Raw genomic sequence first — 19,990 nt, forward strand, 5'->3', positions numbered from 1 at the left:
AATCAAGGCAACGACTCAGGCCATTCAGAGCGACACGGGAGGTGCGCTTGGAAAGAAAAAGAGAGAAGAGGTCGCGACAATAGGGGCAGGCAACTGGTCCAGATCGAGAGGTCCTTCCCCTCGCTACCAAACCAGACCCCATCACCCAAACTACCCTCACACTCCAAATTACCCTCCATAACCCTACTACCCGCCACAAGAACCACACTTCTCCGTACACCAAGCCCAGACATACACTCAACCTCCGGCTCGCCCGCAATGGCGCGCGCCGGCTCCCCAAAACACATATTCACCTCCACAAAATACATAGCCACCTCCACAAAACACCTATCCGCCGCCAAAGGCCTATAGGAACCCTCTAGGGGCAGGTTTCCGGGGAAATCAGGCTTTCAGAAATGAAAGAATACAGAGAACATTCACTGAGTTGGGAGAAACCTATACTGCCGTGTTCCACAAATTAAGACAGTTAGGCTTGTTGAGTCCTGTTGAGCCCAGATTGCCAAATCCCCTTCCCAAAAATATGGACCACTCGATAAGCTGTGAGTATTATTTGGGGGCTCCCGGACATGATACCGAGAAGTGTTGGAAGTTGAAACATGCAGTGCAAAATCTTATTGACACCAACAAGATTGAGGTTCAGACACCAGAGGCACCCAACATCAATCAGAACCCGCTGCCGGCACACCATGAAACCCACATGATCGAGCTAGTGCACGAAGGAGGGGAGCTAAAGAAACCCTCACAAACAGTGATGATGATCCGTTCCGATTCAAAAGAAAAGTTGACCAGTGGAAAAGCGGTGGTATAGTTGGAAAAGGTAGATGACAAGCGAGTTATGGTGTTGGGAAAAGGGTCCAGTGGGGCAGATGTATAGTTTGTGGGGCTGAAAGCAAAAATCAACAATTGAATGACTACTCCTCTTCCTATACGAAGGGAGTCTTGGTAGTGGGCTCTGATTTTCTTTCTTGTTGTCTGGATTATTCCAGGGTTGTAATCCATATTTCTTTTTGTGCTCGCCAAAGTGTGAAACCTTGCTATCCCGTATTTTAATAAAGTGAAAGTTTATTTTCTTCATTCCTTATTTTGTTTTAATTTTTCTTCTTCTTTTTCTCTTCTGAACAGTTCGCTTTATACTAGTTCTAATGACATGGCATTCACGACGGATCTTCAACCTAGTCTAAAAAAATCAATCTAATTTCGAACTTATAGTACAAGATTGTGATGATAAGTCGGAATACGATGAGGATGAAGCCTTCGAAGAAATTAACAGAGAGTTGAGCCAATTTGAAGAAAAAAAAGAGCCCAACTCAAATGACACGGAAGCCGTCAATCTAGGGGATGCGAATGATATCAGGGAAGCTATGATAAGCGTCCACATTGAACCAAACATCAGGGAAGAACTAATTAAAGCACTTATTGAATTCAAAAACGTTTTGCATGGTCATACGACGACATGCCGAGTTTAATCACCAATCTAGTGGTTCACAAATTGCCCACTGACCCGGCATTTCCTCCCATCAAGCAAAATTGAGGAAGTTCAAAACCGACATCAGTGTGAAGATTAAGGAGGAAGTAACCAAACAGCTGAATGCTAATGTTATTCGGGTCGCTTGATATCCTGATTGGTTGGCTAATGTGGTGCCAGTGCCAAAAAAAAAGATGGAAAAATCCGGGTGTGTGTTGATTATCGCAATCTGAACAGAGCAAGCACAATGACGCTTTATGTTTAACAGATATCGAAGGGAAATGCGTCGACATGGCTATCAATTCTGACGCAGTTAAGAGATATTATGTATGATTTCTTTTGATTGTAATTGTTGTTTGTTTGTACTTGGCATTTATCGGAGAAGGAAATGACGGAGACAATTCTTTCTTCTATCCAAACACTTTAACCTTTGCTTCCCCTTTTGAGCCTTATTTATTCTTTCATACCCCTCTTTTTGGAATCAGTAATGAAAATGAAAGAAAAAGAGAAAAACAAATAATGATAATAAAGACAAAAGAAAAGTCACAAGAAAAAAAAACAAAGGAATTGAGAACTACGTTTGACCTGAATCCTCAAAGAAGGATACGTAGGCGCCTCACGGCTCGGTCATAGTATAACAAAAAATAAAAATCCCCAAGCAAGAAAAACTGGGGCACAAGTTGTGTTTGTAATTTTGGAAAGAAAGTTTGATTCCAAGAGTTGTACTGTTTTACCCATCAAAATTATTTTGAACTTTTGATACCCCTTTTCCTTTTGGCCATACACAAAAACCCATATTGATGTAAAAAAAAAAACCTCCCGATCAGTATCCGAGAAGTTCCAAGTCATGCATAACACTCTGATCCCCAGTAGAGAAGAGGATCATAAACTGGAAATGAATTGATAACCGAAAAGAATCCCCAGCAGAAAGAGTCATATCGGTAGCACTCCAATCCCCAGCTGAAAAATAAAATAAAATGAGAGAGTCATATCAGTGAAAACCTTCACAGGTACCGTAAGGAGACGAAAGATGAGAGAAATAAAACGAGAGAGTCTTATCGGTGAAAACCTTCACAGGCACCATAAGACGACGGGAGTTGAGAGAAACGAGAGAGTCTTCTTAGTGAAAACCCCTCGAAGGGCACTATGAGGCGACAAGACAAGATTGGCGGAAAGGATCCGCATTTGGCAAAGAGTTGAGTATCTATTTATCCCCAGCAACATGAGACCGTCCGAAGGGTTGATTGATACAAATAGACTGGGTTGATTAATCCGGAATGCGCGACATGATCATTGGGATCGGTTATATCATTCAGATATGTTCTTTTCTTTCCTTTTCCCCAGTATTTGTTCAGAAAGACTTCTTCTTTTTCTATTTTTTGAGATCATCACTTTTTCATTTCTTGGTTAAAAAACTTTACCTCCCCAGCAGTTTGTTTTTGAAAAGTATTTTCAGAGCTTACTACTAGTTGCCAAAATGATGCAAAGCAAAATGCGCATAGGACAGGCCAAAGATAAGGCGATAAAGCGAAAAGAAGTTGGTCGCAAGACCAAATGATGAATGAGTCTAGATCCCAAGAGGACCAAATTTCCAGGGGAAGTTGGAGAAAAATAGGAAAACAACAGTTGAGATAATTGTGGACCTAATTCCAAGAGGGCCCCCAGCAGATCATCGAGATATAGGGGCATCCCCGACAGATTTTCGACCAAGTTCCAAGAGGGTCGGACAACACAGAGTGGGGAAAGAAGAAAAGGAAAATTCATCCCCAGCAAAATAATCCCCAGCAAGTTTTGATAGCGTAATGAAACACAGAGCGGGGAAGGGAGAAAGGGAAAAACCATCCCCAGCAGGAGTGGCACGACCACTCACCATGTTTTAAAACTAACAAATTTTCTTTGATTTGAAGCAGGAAAAGGAAATCTTATTAATGGCGGAAAAACATGCCACAAGGAAGAGCACCAAAACTGGGGCAGAATATTTTCTGCTATTGTCGAAAATTTTCTCGGAGGAACGCGGAAATCAATTCAAGTTTTAAGGGATAGCAAGACAACACGATTTTAAGAAAAACAGTCGGAGGTAAGACAATTTCAAGTTTTGAAGATGGGTTCATACGCCCTCGAATAGGATACTTTGGGTTCATCCGCCCTCGAATAGGATATTTTGGGTTCATCCGCCCTCGAATAGGATATTTTGGGTTCATCCGCCCTCGAATAGGATATTTTGGGTTCATCCGCCCTCGAATAGGATATTTTTGGGTTCATCCGCCCTCGAATAGGATATTTTGGGTTCATCCGCCCTCGAATAGGATATTTTGGGTTCATCCGCCCTCGAATAGGATATTTTGGGTTCATCCGCCCTCGAATAGGATATTTTGGGTTCATCCGCCCTCGAATAGGATATTTTGGGTTCATCCGACCTCGAATAGGATATTTTGGGTTCATCCGCCCTCGAATAGGATATTTTTGGGATCATCCGCCCTCAAATAGGATATTTTGGGTTCATCCGCCCTCGAATAGGATATTTTGGGTTCATCCGCCCTCGAATAGGATATTTTGGGTTCATCCGCCCTTGAATAGGATATTTTGGGTTCATCCGCCCTCGAATAGGATATTTTGGGTTCATCCGCCCTCGAATAGGATATTTTGGGTTCATCCGCCCACGAATAGGAAATTTTGGGTTCATCCGCCCTCGAATAGGATATTTTGGGTTCATCCGCCCTCGAATAGGATATTTTTGGGTTCATCCGCCTTCGAATAGGATATTTTGGGTTCATCCGCCCTCGAATAGGATATTTTGGGTTCATACGCCCTTGAATATGATATTTTTGGGATCATCCGCCCTCGAATAGGATATTTTGGGTTCATCCGCCCTCGAATAGGATATTTTGGGTTCATCCGCCCTCGAATAGGATATTTTGGGTTTATCCGCCCTCGAAAAGGATATTTGGGTTCATCCGCCCTCGAAAAGGATATTATGGGTCTATCCGCCCTTGAATAGGATATGATGGGTCTGTCCGCCCTCGAATAGGATATGATGGGTCTATACGCCCTTGAATAGGATATTTTGGGTGCATCCGCCCTCGAATAGGATATTGAATTTAATCCTTCCTCAAAAGGACATTTAATTTATTTCGACCCGAGTGGTCCTGCTTGTATAAACATTGCCAATATATATATTTTCATAAATCATTGCCAAATGCATTTTATTTTCAAAGTTGCTGATGAAAGTCAGGAGCCCGCCTGGAGAATGGAGGGCGTTAAATTCTAAGATTGTTGAAGAAGTCAGGAGCCCGCCTGGAAAATGGAGGTTGTGTCATCTTTCAATAGTCAAGGTGGAGTCAGGAGCCCGCCTGTAAAACGGAGGTGGTTATATTTTTAAATCATGGAAGAAGTCAGGATCCCGCCTGAAGAATGGAGGTTGTGTCATCTTTCAGAAGTCAGTAATGAGGAGGGTTACAACAAAAATCCCCAGCATAACAAGCTTTAATGAAGGAAGCAGTATCCCCAGCAGACCAAACAAAATGATGACACTTGTAAAAGCAAAAGGGCAGTGTCATCCCCAGCAGTTTTCGGAAGAAAAAGCACCGGAGGAAACACATCCCGACAAGAAAGCAAGGCAACAAGAACAAGTCGTAGATAGATAAGATTTTTTTAAATTCCTAGTTTAAGTCTAGTTTCTTGTTTTATTTTGGCACGGTGTAATAAGGAGATCGAAAAGCAGTAGCAACAGCATGCGACAACAGTAACGGCAAAATTGCAGTTCCATGGTAGTCCCAGCTACCAAAACTTCCCGAACTACATTAACCTGATTCCCTTCTAGCCAGGGATATGTAGGAAACCTTTGAAGCAAAGGTTCGGTTAAATCTTTTTCAAAAAAATGCTTCACACGGAGTACTCAGATGGGCAAAAATCGCTCACTTTATCTTTGCACGAAAACTCTTCGTATTTTCGGACAAAGAGGGGCAGCTGTAAGCACGTGATTTTTGCCCTATGAGAGAAATACTCCCAAAAAATTCAAAATAAAATAATTTTCCTTTGTGTGCAATTTTGAGAATTTTCCTCTCAAATTTTGATAATTATTTGTATTTTTGTCCATGCATGTTTATTTGTTAAATTAATAAAAAATACAAAAAATATGTCGCATTTGCATTTAGGATTTAATTCTACAATTAGGAGCAATTAAGTTTGTTTTTACAAGAACAAAAAATCATAAAAAATATTGTACGTTGCATTTTTAGCATTTAATGTCCAAATTGTGTGGTTTTATCGTAATTGCTATTTAATTGTGTGTTAATTGTTATTGATAGTTAATTTGCACTTTTATAAATCAATTTAATTTTATAGGATAATTTAGGATTTTTTAGAATTTAGTTTTATTTTAAGAAGCAATAAAAGAAGAAGAAAATCGGATTGGGCCACCTTTAATTTAAATCAACCAGGACCAAACCAAATAAACTCCTACCGGGTCGACCCGACCCGGTCCGCCCCATAACCCCAAGCAAAAACCCCCACCCTTTCTTCCATTTGGACATTTGTTTTGAAAAAAAACCCTAAAAACCCCTAAAAGCTACCCGCCCCCCTCTCTTCATCTTCTTCGTCCAAACGACCCCTCCAGCCATGAAACCCCACAGCCCCCCTACTCCGTTCAACCAGTCCATCGCCACCAACAACACCCCTAAGTCGACCATGGCTGCTGCTCCTTCATCTGCTGCCCAACCTCTTCATCTTCTTCATCTCTGCTGCGTCAACCAAACTGTCCCACGACCACCATCGTCGAGCTCGACCCAGCTTCACCTGCTGCTTTTTCTTCTTCATCTCTGCTCTATCTCCTCACGTCAAACGACCACCCAACGCCATCATCTCCAGCCCCAGCTCGTCAGAAAACAAGCTGCAATAGCCACCGCCCAAAATCCATCCTCTCTCACGCTGCCTCGTCGTCCTCAACCAGCAGCTTCATAACCATCGTCGAGGTCGTCCTCAACCAGCAGCTTCATCCCATCGTCGAGGTCGTCCTCAAACAACCAACTTCATCCTCTTCGTCGAGCTCATCCCATGTTGCCGGAAAAACCATCGGCAAACCACCAGCTCCCTCACGACAAGCAGCGCTGCTGCTGTTACTGTTGCTTTTTCTTCATCAGCAAACTCCGTCTCCAGGCAGCACATCGAGCTTTATCTCACGTCGAGGTCGTTGGTAGTCTTGGTTCGAGTTGTCCGTTTCCGTTGAGGTCATCGTTGTTCGTCGAGATCCGGTACGTCGAGGTTGTGGTTCAAGTTGTCCGTTTCCATTGAGGTCGTCGTTGTTCGTCGAGATCCGGTACGTCGAGGTTGTTGTTTGAGTTTCTGTTCCATTGCGGTCATTTCTAGTCAGTTGGTTTAAGTTTTATTTCTGTCCGTATTTTGTTTGATATTCTTGGATTTAAAATCAGTATATGTTTGATTCTTTTCTTGTTCGTTGTTATCATTTCTTGATTATTTCTTCAGTTTGTTTTATGTTCTTGTTTAGTTTTAATATAGAAGTGTTTAGTTTAATCATGTTGTTAGATTTAATTTAAAGTTCAATTGATTATTGAGTTTAGTGATTTGAATCTACTTGTTTGTTATGTTCAATTTGTTACTGTTATTGAATCTGAAAGTATATTTGTTGTTAAAAAAATATTGTTCAGTCAAAAATATTGAGTTTCTAGCCTAAATTTGTTCATGAAATTTGATTAGGAATTGGTTATAGCTACTGTATTTTGGTTAGATTGATTAGGTGAATTGGTTATAGCTGATGGGGATAAAATGGTAAATTGCAGTATATTTCAGGGGTAGAATGGTAAATTGTAGTATCTTCAAGGGCATTTTTGGGATTTGAAATGAGTCTTAAAAATAATTAATGAGTGCTCTGTCCACTAAGTATTAAATAATATTAAAATAAAACATAAAATAATACGTAGTGGGGGACAAGACATAATGGTGAGAAATTAATATATTTGTTTAATAGTGGGGGACAAGACATGTGATAGTGGGGAAATGCATTTGTTTAATCAATAATGGGGAACAAGACATAGTGGGATTACGGGGCTCAAGAAAAGTTGATTAAATAAAATGACAATTGCATTTTTTATGTAGTAGTGGGTTTGGTAAGAGAAAGTGGATTGTTTTATTATTTGTTTAATTGATTAAGGGGTCTGTTATGAGGCATAAATAGAGCAGACTTGGACATAATTAAGTAGGGAGTTTGATCATCATAAATTCAGAGCTTAAGTTGAAAAGAAAACTGATTTGTCAGAACTTAAAAAATTCAGTCTTTGAGAATTAAAAACTGAAAATAAAGCCTTTCTTTACTACTTAGAATCAGAATATTGTTACTGTTTCTGTGGTTTGCATTTGGTACTACTGATTTTCAGATTGGTCTTCTTGGGTTTTCCTTTGGTTCTGGAGTGCTGTTTCATTGAATTTTTGGGTTTCAGCTTAGGTTTCTGGTATTGTTTGTTGTTGGGTTATTCTTGAATCTGTTACTGGTTGTGGAATCATCTCTGTTGGTTTTAAGATCTGTCCCTGGGTGTTCAATTTGCTACTGCTGTTGCTGTTGTTATATGCTAACTGCATTTCTGCTGATCTTCCTCTTCTTTTACTTCCAATATCAGGTACACAACTGACACGCTGGTTACTGTAAGCTGAAACATGAAGCATGAATATGAAATGAAGAGTTGAAGTTCTGAATTTATCTTAGTTATATTCTGAATTTTAGTTGTGTATACACATTATGTAGTTTCCTCTAATCAGAATCATGTAGTTGTTTAATATATAATGGAACATCTAACAGTAGCTTAGTGGACGAACTGTCTATGTATTGCTAAAAAAAATGATGTAGTAACTCTGTTTAGATAGTTTGTTATTGTTTGATGATTATCATATCTCAAAAAGCATGTTAGCTGATTTAGACTATTCTTAAACATTCAACAGTTAGCTCATTAAACGAATAGACCGTTTCGGAGCTTGTAGGAATATTGTTTAGCTAGATACTATTGGTTAATTTCAGCATGTAAATGGTTTAGGATTAAAATTAGATTCCCAAGTTTTTTTTTTAATTTGACAAACTGTGAGCATGCCTAGTATAATGTAACTAGGTAGTAACATGTGAATGAGATGACCCAGGTCCAGTTTTGTGCCATACACGTTGGGCCTGGGTCCACGTTGGCCAACGGGCTGTCCATATTGTGCTTACATTCTGATTTAACAAATTGCGTTCGGAACCCGACTATAACAACTCGTAGCATGTAAATAAATTAGGAACTTTTCTCTTTCATTTTTTAGAGACAAATTTAATAGAAAAAATGTTGGCACTTTAGGATTATCCTTTTAAAATAAATGAGATGAGCCTCACCCAATAAAACGCACAAGTTGCGGGGCCCTCAATTAATGGTTAATAATTGTATAGACTTCAGGATCGGTCGTTTAGCAAATTTCACGGCCTTACCCAAAATAGTGATACGCTAGTCGCTTTAGGCACGCCTTTAACAATTTATTTTCTTAAACTCGGGTGCACATTTATGTGACCCAAATCCAAATCTCAATAAAGTCGAAATATGTCGATAACCATGGTTACATTGATGTGGCGTAGTTCGAGATATATTTTCACGATGTTGCAATTCTCTGTTAAAATAATAATAATGATAAAAACGGTTAAAAGTTAAAATTCGCACATATGTTCAACATGTATTATATCAGATAATCAAGCCGAATATGACAGTTGAGCGACCATGTTAGAACCACGGAACTCGGGAATGCCTAACACCTTCTCCCGGGTTAACAAAATTCCTTATCCGGATTTCTGGCGCGCAGACTGTTAAACAGAGTCAATATTTTCCTCGATTCGGGATTCAACCGGTGACTTGGGACACCATAAATCTCCCAAGTGGCGACTCTGAAATAAATAAATAAATCCCGTTTCGATTGTCCTTTAATTGGAAAAACTCCCTACCGCGTCCCTTCGCGGCGGCGCTGGCGAAAAAGGAGGTGTGACAAAAGGTTCATTGTGTCGTATGAGGTGCTTTCTGGTAAGATGCGTAATAGGGTTCATTTCGAAAATTTATACAAGACCACTACTACAGCGACAGAGGAGTGCTATCACAAAAAGAAAGAGATCTTTATGGATATAATAAATAAACATGAGAAGAATGAACAACGGAATAGGGGTTCTAAAGTTCTCATGCACCTAAAAGATTATGGGGAACAACAAAATATTCTTAATAAAGTTCCTAAAGTTGAAACGACTAAGTTTACTATTTCTAATAGTTCAAAGGATCCTTATAGGTTTTAGTAGAATACTTACTACGCTATGAGCTATAAAATATTTCATGAAGAGTTCTATGGAACAGGCAACTTTTAGACTAGAGAACATGGCGAATACATGAAATGCTACTATTTTCTTAGAGATGCCAACAAGAGTAACACAACTAATTTAAGGATAATTTCACTAAAGTGTTTATGAATCACTTCCTTCTTGACAGTTTGTGACGTGAACTTGCAAGCTAGATCATTTAAGAAAATGATTTAGACGTTGGGTATAATTACATATAACACCAAACCTTCTCAGTTGGATACACAAGCAACATCTTAAGTTTCGAGGCTTGTTGAAAGGTTCGTCAATTGTTCAAACAAGGTAGTAACTGCATATATGAAGATTGAAGACTTAAACCTATTTTATAGCAGTTGCACTTACCAGAAAGATTGAAAATATGGAAATGATAGGCGTGCAAAAACTCACATAAGAAGATCGAGATTAGAATATCTTTTAGTATGAATTGTATTATGAGTCGAAGATTTAAAAATCAAGAATGTTTTGAGATATTAAGTGATCCTTTTCAGGTTGCCACATCAATAAAAAATTTATAGTAGTTAGATATGTGTTTAATACTTTTAAGATTCAAGTTAAGAGAAGGAAACCCTTGCTAACCAAGTTGTACTTGATATGATTGACTCCAAAGTACAGATGGATATGGATTAATTATCTTGTTTTCATGCTACCCTCGATTACTATGAAAAGAATATTAGGTTTGGCGAACTTTAAAAGCTGGTTTTGTCCAAAAAGGGGATTATAAGTTTTAGATACGAGCAAATTATATATTTTGAGTTAACGGTTATAGAAGAAAGGTTGTTTGGATCTCATAGGTACGGTAAGGGGCACAAGAGAAGAAATGCTTAGTTTGAAAAAAAAGGGGTATCATAATGAGAAATTCCCTAATGTATTTACTAGGACTACCTCCAATATGAGAAATAGACTTCGGTATTGAGATGATACTTGACACGCAAACTATATCATATGGCACTAACAGAGAACATAGTTGAATGGCTAATTGAATAATTGAGAGACCTACTAGATACAGGTTTTATCATACCGAGTGTTGCACCATGGGGTTTACCAATATTATTTGAAAAGGGGGGGGGGTGAGTCTTTAAGAATGTGGGCCAATTACAAACAATTAAATAGGATAACAATACACAACAAATATCCCCTGTCTTGTATAGATAACTTGTTTGATCAGTTACAAGGAGCCATTGACCTTTAGTCTGGTTATCATCAGCTTAGAATAAGAAAGGAAGATATTTCGATATTGCTTCTGTACTCGGTACAAACATTATGAGTTATCTGTGATGTCCTTTAGATTGACCAATGCTCCAATTGCATTGATGTGTATAATGAATATGGTGTTCAAAGTTGCTTTTGGAGAAAAAAAGTCATAGTTTTTACTTACTATATTCTCGTACCGAGGAAGAGCACGAGAATTACTTGAAAAATATGTCAAACATGCTGCAGGAAAATCAATATTTTCCAAGTTCTTCAATTAGCTGGACTCGATGGTATTCATAGGACACATGGAATCTAAGAATGAAAAATATGGCAGATTCTAAGAAGATAGAAACAGTTCATAAATGGCCGAGATCCATTTCCCCTACAGATATTACTTTTGGCTTGACAAGCTAATATAGGCATTTGTGTAGGATTTCTCTAGAATAGCACTACCACTCACCAAGTTAACATAGAAAATCGCTAAATTTTAGTGGATGGAGAAATGTACAACGAGAAAGCATGTTTGACAATCACACTAATATTAACCTTATTCCAATAGGCTCTAGAGGATTCACGATGTTATGTGATACTTTGAGGGTAGGATTATGATATTTTCTCATGCAAAATAGTCGCGTGATAACCTATGCTTTAAGGAATATTGAAGAAGCTCAAGTCGTATTATGCCATTCATGATTTGGAGATGGTCATATTGGTGTTTCCTTTTAAGATTTAGAGACACTATTTATACGAAGAAACCTATGAGATTTATACCTAGCACAAGAGCCTGAAGTACATTTAAAACCAACAGAGATAAATATTTAGCAATGTTGATGGAGGGAACTACTGAAGATATAATTGTACTATTTTGTACTGTTCGGGAAAGATAAATATTATAACTTATGCAAAAAATATTATGGGTGATTTGACGCATTTAGCTCCTGTAAAGATACTTCTGGACAAAGATATGCATAGACTAGAACGTACAAGTATTAGATTCAATGAAAAGAAAATTCAAAGACATTATTGGCTATTAGTCAAGCTCGATATAGATGTATAAAGGCTAGCCAATACGAGGATGAGCGATTGTTTAATTACCGAGATTTGTTTATAAGTGGTAAAAGCAAGGATATGATTGTTAATAGTAAGGAAATTCTCCGACTAGGTAATTAATTATGCGTAGCAAACATATATGGGCTGAGACAAGCTATTCGTGATGGAGCTCACAACTCCAGATACAGTGTATATCTCAGGTCTATAAGATGCACCATGACTATAAAAAAAATTGATTGGTTAGAAAAGAAAGAAGGGAAAAAAAACTCGTTAACTTTGTTTCTAACTATTTGTCATGTCAGTATGTTAAGGCAAGCACTTGCGACTCACATGCCCACTAAAATAACTCAAGATTCTGAAGTGGAAATACAATAAAACAATACATATATGACTAAATTACTCAAACCATTAGTGGTATGATTATATGTGGGAAAGTTGTAAATTGACTTACCAAGTAGGCACATTTCTTGCTAGTCAAAACTTCTTATAGTGAGATAAAGTATGCATAGATATGCATGAACAGAAAATTATCTGACTCAATAGTTCTCTATTGTCCATCAGCTCTAATAAACTATCGCATTCACTTCACGATTTGAAAACCTTTTCAAGAAAGGTTAGGTACACGAGTAGATCTTAGTACTAGTTTTATTGCACGCAAACACAAAGTCCAAAAGTGCTATACAGATCTTGGATGATATGTTGAGAGAGTGTATTCTTAAGTTTGGAGGTAGTTGGGATGCTTATCTACCTTTAGCTGAGTTTGCTTACAACAATAGCTTCTAGTCCAGTATTCAAATGGCACCGTACGAAACATTGAATGGTAGAAGATGTCGTTCTCCTATCGGATGGTTTAAAGCTGGTGAGACTAACTTATTGGGACCCGACCTAGTATAAGAAACTATGGACAAGGTCCAGTTGATCAGACAGAGATTGCTTGCAGCTCAAAGTAGACAAAAGTCTTATGCTGATAAGAGAAGAAGAGATTTAGTGTTCACAATTGGGTACAAAGTGTTCCTACGAGTCTCCCCTATGAAAGGTGTGATGCGGTTTGGGAAAAGAGGCAAGTTGAGCCCCAGGTTTAGAGGACCATATGAGATACTAGACCGAGTGAAAGCGGTGGCTTATCGTTTGGCACTTCCTCCTAAGTTATCTTTTATTCACCCAGTGTTTCATGTCTCAATGCTAAGAAAATGTATATCAAACTCATCTCAGGTGCTTGAAGCACCAACTATACTGCTTGATGAGAAGTTGTCTTACGAGGAAGAGCCGATGGCAATTGTTGATAGACAAGTAAGAAAGCTACGGTCAAAAGAAATTGTGTTCGTAAAAGTTTTATGGAGAAATCATGCCGTTGAAGAAGCTACTTGGGAAATAGAGGATAATATGCGAGTCAAGTACCCCTATTTGTTTCAGTCTACAGGTACGTACTTGAGTTAAATTCGGGGACCAAATTTCATAAGGTGGGGAGGATGTAATACCCTATATTTTTCATAAGGGTGTATTGGTAATTAGCAAAATAATAATAATAAGAAACTAACTTTAAAAAAACAACAACAAAACAAATCAAAAAAATAATAAAAAAGAGACAAGTAAAGAAAAGGGTCGAAGCCCCTTTCTCTGCCCAAATCAAAAAGGAGAAAAAGAAAGGTCTTGGCGTAACCAAACCAGAAGCAAAAGAAAAAGGGGTTTTAAAAAAAAGAGAAACCCCTAGCCAACGCAAACATCACAGCACGGCAAAAGCAGCAACAGAGAAAAACGAAAAAGGGAAAGGTTTCTGGTGTTACCTCAGTGCCAAATACCGTTTCCATTAAACGTTGGTATATATTCTGTAGTCTCAGTGATAAGCCCAGGTAATTGCATATATTTTTCCTTCTTTTGAAACAATAGTAGTTTTTATACATGATTCTTCGCGAGACTAAGCAAATATAATATGGGATTTGAGTCTGAGTTAGAAGAGGAGGTTAGAAACTAAGAGAAATCCATAAACCTTTTCATGAATTAAGCGGGTATATTAGATGAATAGGTTGGGGTTGATAGATTAATAATTACTCATCCCGTGGGTGAATATAATTCGGTGAACTAAGATTCAAATATGGAACCTCGAGGGTTGGGGATTCTAAATTAGCTATGAATTAGCCTAAACATAGAAATTAACATGAGACCGATATTATGTAATTATAGATTGAATAGGAGGAAGTTGTACGAATTGCTCGAGGTGAAGCATTTGGAATTTCGGCATGAGTACTGTGAGTAGTAATCTTACAGCAATTTGTGTTTTATAGCTTGCATGATTTACACATGATTTTTAATATGAATATGTTACCGATTATTTTGAGTTGCATGTGGGACAAGTATTTTACTCGATATGATACCGAAATAGTTATTTGAGATGAATACCGTGATTTTAAATATTTTCATTGTCAATAGATATGTTTTACTGTTACTTGAATTTACTATCATCGAAAGGAAATTATATGATTTGATAAGAACTGAAATGCCCTATATTGTTTTAAAATAGTTTCTACGAGTATATATGGATTACAGAGACAAGTATAAATGGGAATAGACATTGAAGGATCCTGTAGCTAACGGCGGGTTCGTTAGACCTAGTACACCTTGTATTTACCGATTACAGAGTACAGTTATAGCCCTCGCTATTGGAAAGGTATAACTAGCATACCGTTACCGATTTCCCTCGAGTAGGGACTACCGTTATATTTGACTTCTTGCGAAGAAGTCCACAGTTATACCGATTACATGATCTGTTCATTGAAACCTCCCAAATTTGAATATTGATATTATACAGTGGTTACCGAGCTTATTACTGAATTATTAATTGTATTATACTACAAGAAAGGCATGATGAGGCTGAAATTTTTTTATTATTTCTGAAAGGGCATTTTTATATTATCTTTTGTTTGAGATACTAGAATGTTTTCTGACTTGTCCCCAATAAAAATGGTTGGGGTTAAGTATTATTACTCACTGAGCTAGCGACTCACTCCCCGCTATTTTTTTTTCCAGAGACAACAATTGAAGGGCGAGGATTTCGTTAGTCAGACGCACAAGTTGATAATTTCTGGTGAGCCCCGCATTTATTCGCGTGGGCAGAGATTTTATTTATTCTTATGGTCTTTTCTTTGAACTCTTAGAGTCGCTCCATAGTCAAATTTTTTAGTGTCTTGAGTATTCTTCATTATTATAGATTTATGTTGAGTATCGCTCATTCTTATCAAATTTGGAGATAAAGTAGTATTTTTAGTTGTTGGTGGGTGGACTGTTAAAGGTAGACATTTATTTTGGTTAATTGATAAGGTTATTGTAATTTTAATTGCTATTAGGATGTTTGGTTGCTGATTTGAAACAAGGAAAATTTTGGGATAGTCCAAAAATAAGGGAAACTCTGTCTGATTTTCTGTAAAATATTGATGAGGCTTACTTGGGGGCACTTGCTCCTAAGCGCCGGTCATGATCCTAAATTGGGTCGTGACACCGAGTTCCATTTCATTTGAGATGATTTTATGCCTTAATTGAGAAATACTATGAGTTAGTATTTTGTATGTGAATTATCCACTGTATTAGAAGGATATAGTGATAATATTGAATCTCTGATTCAGATGAGAAAAGCTCAATAGTGATTGTGTGATCACCTTTTGGTGGGTGTTGTGGTATTAAAATTGCCTAGAAGTGAGGTTGATTAAGCAACCTTGGCGAGTTAAACCGACAATAATTATGTCGATAAATTGTGATTGCCAAGACGCAATAACCATAAGAAAATAAATCTTTCAATGGGAAGAATAGACACATTCTCTTGAGATATAATGTGATAAAGCAATTGCTTAGAGACAAGAATTTTTTCATACATATAACGTGTAGTCAAAAGAGGATTTGACCGATCCTTTGGATTATAAGTGAAACATCGAGGGGTTGAGACTTTTGCCAATTTGAGATGTATCAACAATGATGGTAACCCAACCTATGTGATTGGAGATCCCATGAAGTAGGTTCATATTGATAATAACAAGTCATTAGTTGATCAAATGTGCACTATTAAAGTATGTCTCTTCCTATGGTGTATGTGTACATAGTGCAAGACTGCAAGGAATGTGAGGTTGAGTTATTAAACTCTTAATCCAATAATCCATAACCTTTTGTAGGTGGTGTATTGCAATGCAGAATACATTTGATGGATGGACCTATATCAGTGTGAAGTGGGGCCGCTCCTATGAAATTTGTGGCGAAATTTCTAGAGTACTCATGAAAACAAGGCGCGCGCATGGCCTGTTAGCGCAAAACCGCGATAAACAACAAAGTGTGTGGGGGTATAATGTGATAGATAAGACACTAAACTTACAAAAGAATTCTTGGTTCATAGAAATTTTAAACTTCACCAATTGTTCTGTAAGTTTAATCTTATTTTATCTAGGTCTGGTTCATAGTCCAAAAGACACCAAATTCGACGCATTATGCTCATTTGTGAAAACCCAGAATTTTTTTTATTTTATTTTATTCTGTGATATTTTTTTGAGCTACGTGGGGGATTGTTGGAAAAAATAATTTTAATATCCCAAAAAGAAATAGTCAAATTGATGTCTTGGTCCATTCTTTTAATATTATCTTAATGAGCCTTTATTATACTAATTAATTGAATATATTTTACTATCTATAACTGAAAATTTTAATATTTGAATATAATATTTTTACTAACCTTGAATGAGTATCATTATGGCTATCAAAATAAGTTTGATTTATTTTGATAATCAATTTGCTATTTGAAACGTTTTCGGCATTATTGCTCTAAAGTTGTGTAACGTTTCTTATTGGAAATATTTCTTAACTTTGATAACATTACTTTAATATGCAATGTTACATTCAATCAGATGTTCAATTTGGACTATATATAAGTATATGTTTGTGTTCATTTTGAAGGTGGAAGAAAGAAAAACTTTTCTTCTATTGTGCTGGGTTGTCTTTGTTAATCTTTGTTGTTTCTACTCCTAATTTATACTAGAAGAGCTTGTTGAATCCTGGGGAATACTTCTAATTTTATTCATTACGGTGTGGGCGAAATATCCTTAAGGACAGTGTCCTTGACATGCCTCAAGCTAAACCTTTTATTCTCCATAATCATCCAATTTTTCCAACAAAAAAGAGGTCCAGAGTGTTTGTGTGGTTATAAATGCTTCTCACTAAGGGTATAATTGGATGTTTAATCTAATAGAGGGAGTATACATTTTTAAAGAACTATGCTTTTTTTTTTCCTTTTATAGTTGAGACTGTAAATGTTTTACTTAGCTTGGCTAAAAATAAAAATAAAATTAATTGGACTCGAGCACTGGACGTGTCACGACCCGGATTTTTCACCCTCGAGAGTCGTGATGGCGCCTACTCGTAGAAGCTAGGCAAGCCACAAAATATAGGAATTTAACTCTTTCATTTTAAATCCTTCTATCAACTTGAATTAACAAATAATCAAAAATTTAAAGATTAATGATAACAGAATAAGAGGAAGACTTAAACAGCTAAAAATGATCAAAATCAGTACTACAATGCCAATATACTCCTCTACCCAAAATCTGGTACCACAATATTCACGGACTATCTATGAGTACTACATACAAATGTCTGAAAAGAGAAATACAGTCTGTCTTGGAAGCAAGTGAATGAACATATAAATGGATAGAAGAGAACGCCGGGCCCGTGGACGCCTGCAGGACTACCTCGGGATCTCTGGATGGACTGAAAGCTAGCTCCCCAAGTGCTATTGTCCCAATGCTGCTCCGGTATCTGCATAGAGTGCAGAGTGTAGCATCATCACAATCGACCCCATGTGCTGGTAAGTGTCTGGCCTAACCCCGTCGAGGTAGTGACGAGGCTAGGACCAGACCACCAAATAAACCTGTGCAGTTATATAATATACAACGGAAAGTAAAGCAGGAATAAACAAGTAAAGATGGGAGGGGAAAACATGCTTCGGGGAATAACAGGTAAAACAAAATATCAAGAGAACTATAAAGGAATCAAAATTCAATCACTAATAAGAATAAGGAAGACAAAGGCAGATTTCACTTTCTTTTCACACCTTGTTGCAGGCGTGCAACCCGATCCCATTTCCCGTATTTCGTGGCAGGCGTGCCACCCGTTCCCATTTCATTTATCTTGTGGCAGGCGTGCAACCCGCTCCCATTTCATTTATCTCGTGGTAGGCGTACCACCCGCTCCCATTTCATTATATCTTGTGGTAGGCGTACTATCACACCTCCTTTTTTCCTACACCGGAAGGGTATAAGAGAGTTTTTTTCAATTTAAGTGACAATCGAAATGAGATTAATTTATTTAAAATTCAGAGTCACCATTTGGGATAATTTATGGTGTCCTAAGTCACCGGTTTTAAATCCCGAATCGAGGAAAGATTGACTCTGTTTTACAGTCCGCGAATACAGAAATACGGGTAAGGAATTCTATTAACTCGGGAGAAGGTGTTAGGCATTCCCGGATTTCGTGGTTTAAGCACGGTCGCTCAACTGTTATTCTTGGCCTATTATCTGATTTTAATATATGTTTAGACCTATGTGAATTTTAACTTTTGAAAACCGCTTTTACTTGTTTAAAGAATTAATTCAAGGTTATTTAAAACACACCGTAAGCCACGCTACATGAAATTCACCCGTGGTTCACGACACGCTTTATTTAACCTTGTTGGAAATTAGAATCGGGTCACATAAGATGCACCCCCGGATTTTAGATTCACGTATCGTAACCATGCCACGGGAATCGTACCCATGGCGACGATCACTACTAAATATACAACACCATTTATTTCCGAAAATAATAACCACATCATCTCTTAATAATTCCATAGCTTCGTTTCGTAATTTAATAGGAAATCAGAATATGGGAGATATAAAGAAGTGTCATCATAACTAATTTACTAGGTGGTATCCAAATAAAATTGAATCAAACGAACATAATCTTTAGAATACATAAGGCAACAAACCAGCAAAAAACTAAAGAAATTGAACTTAAAACAGTAGGAATGTCGTCAAGACGCACACATATGTAATTTCAACAAATTTGCAGTAGGATACTTCATGCAAAAATTTTATCAAAATGAATCCACATATCAAAATGAAACCACAAATAGGTTCGTAAATAACACAGATTCAAGGTAAGAGATATGACCTTTATTACTGCACTTTCTTGCTCTGTTACACACAGTGAAAACGAAACTCCAAAGGAAAGCAAAAATCTATGAACGAGATATCAACAGAACCTCGAATTGGCGAACTTTGCGGCCATGAATGGACTCGACTCGAACTCGTTGGGACGGTGGTTTCAAGCTGATTTCCACGTCTGTTTGAACGAATTTTAGAGCTTGCTTGACTGGGGTTTAAGTGGTCGTTGGCTCTAAGGCTGTGTTTGTTGCGTTTCTGTTGGGTTGAGAAAGGGATATTTCTGGGCTGTTGTGGACTGATTTTGGAGCTTTAAACAGTGTCCATGGTTGTTGTAGTTGTGGTCGACGAAGAAGAAGAAACAGTGGCGATGGGATCTTTTGATGTTGAAGAAGATGATGGCTTGAGGGGGGTCGTGTGGTGTAACGGCGCTGATTCTTAGGGTCTTAATATATTTTCTGCTGCTGGAGATGAAGAACGGTAGGGGTTAGGGTCGTTTTGCATTGAAGGAGAAATAGTACGGTGGGGGAAGGAGTCGAAGAAGACGGAATTTCAAGGTGGGGTCTCGTCTGATTTTTGGGAGTCTGCCATTGTCAAACCTTTCTTTTTAGCTTTTGCTTTTTCCGTTTTGTATATTTTGTGCTTTGCTGAAGGAAACAGCGGATTCCATGGATTTTTAGGTGTAGGTACTATTATATAGGAGTATGAATTAAGTTAGGGGTATGGGCCTAGGAATTATGGGTTAGG

The 19,990-nt window shown here is 37.7% G+C and overlaps 1 protein-coding gene across 1 annotated transcript; it reads left to right on the forward strand.

Annotated features, from left to right (window-relative positions):
• Positions 1-12,971: 12,971 nt before the first annotated feature.
• Positions 12,972-19,685, forward strand: LOC104238057 (uncharacterized). The gene is made up of 2 exons (XM_009792330.2): positions 12,972-13,491; positions 19,564-19,685. The coding sequence occupies exons 1-2, from the start codon at positions 12,972-12,974 to the stop codon at positions 19,683-19,685; spliced, it is 642 nt and encodes a 213-aa protein (XP_009790632.2).
• The last annotated feature ends 305 nt before the right edge of the window (positions 19,686-19,990 follow it).

This window comes from Nicotiana sylvestris, chromosome 2 (assembly GCF_000393655.2).
Source record: "Nicotiana sylvestris chromosome 2, ASM39365v2, whole genome shotgun sequence".
Lineage (NCBI taxonomy): Eukaryota > Viridiplantae > Streptophyta > Magnoliopsida > Solanales > Solanaceae > Nicotiana > Nicotiana sylvestris.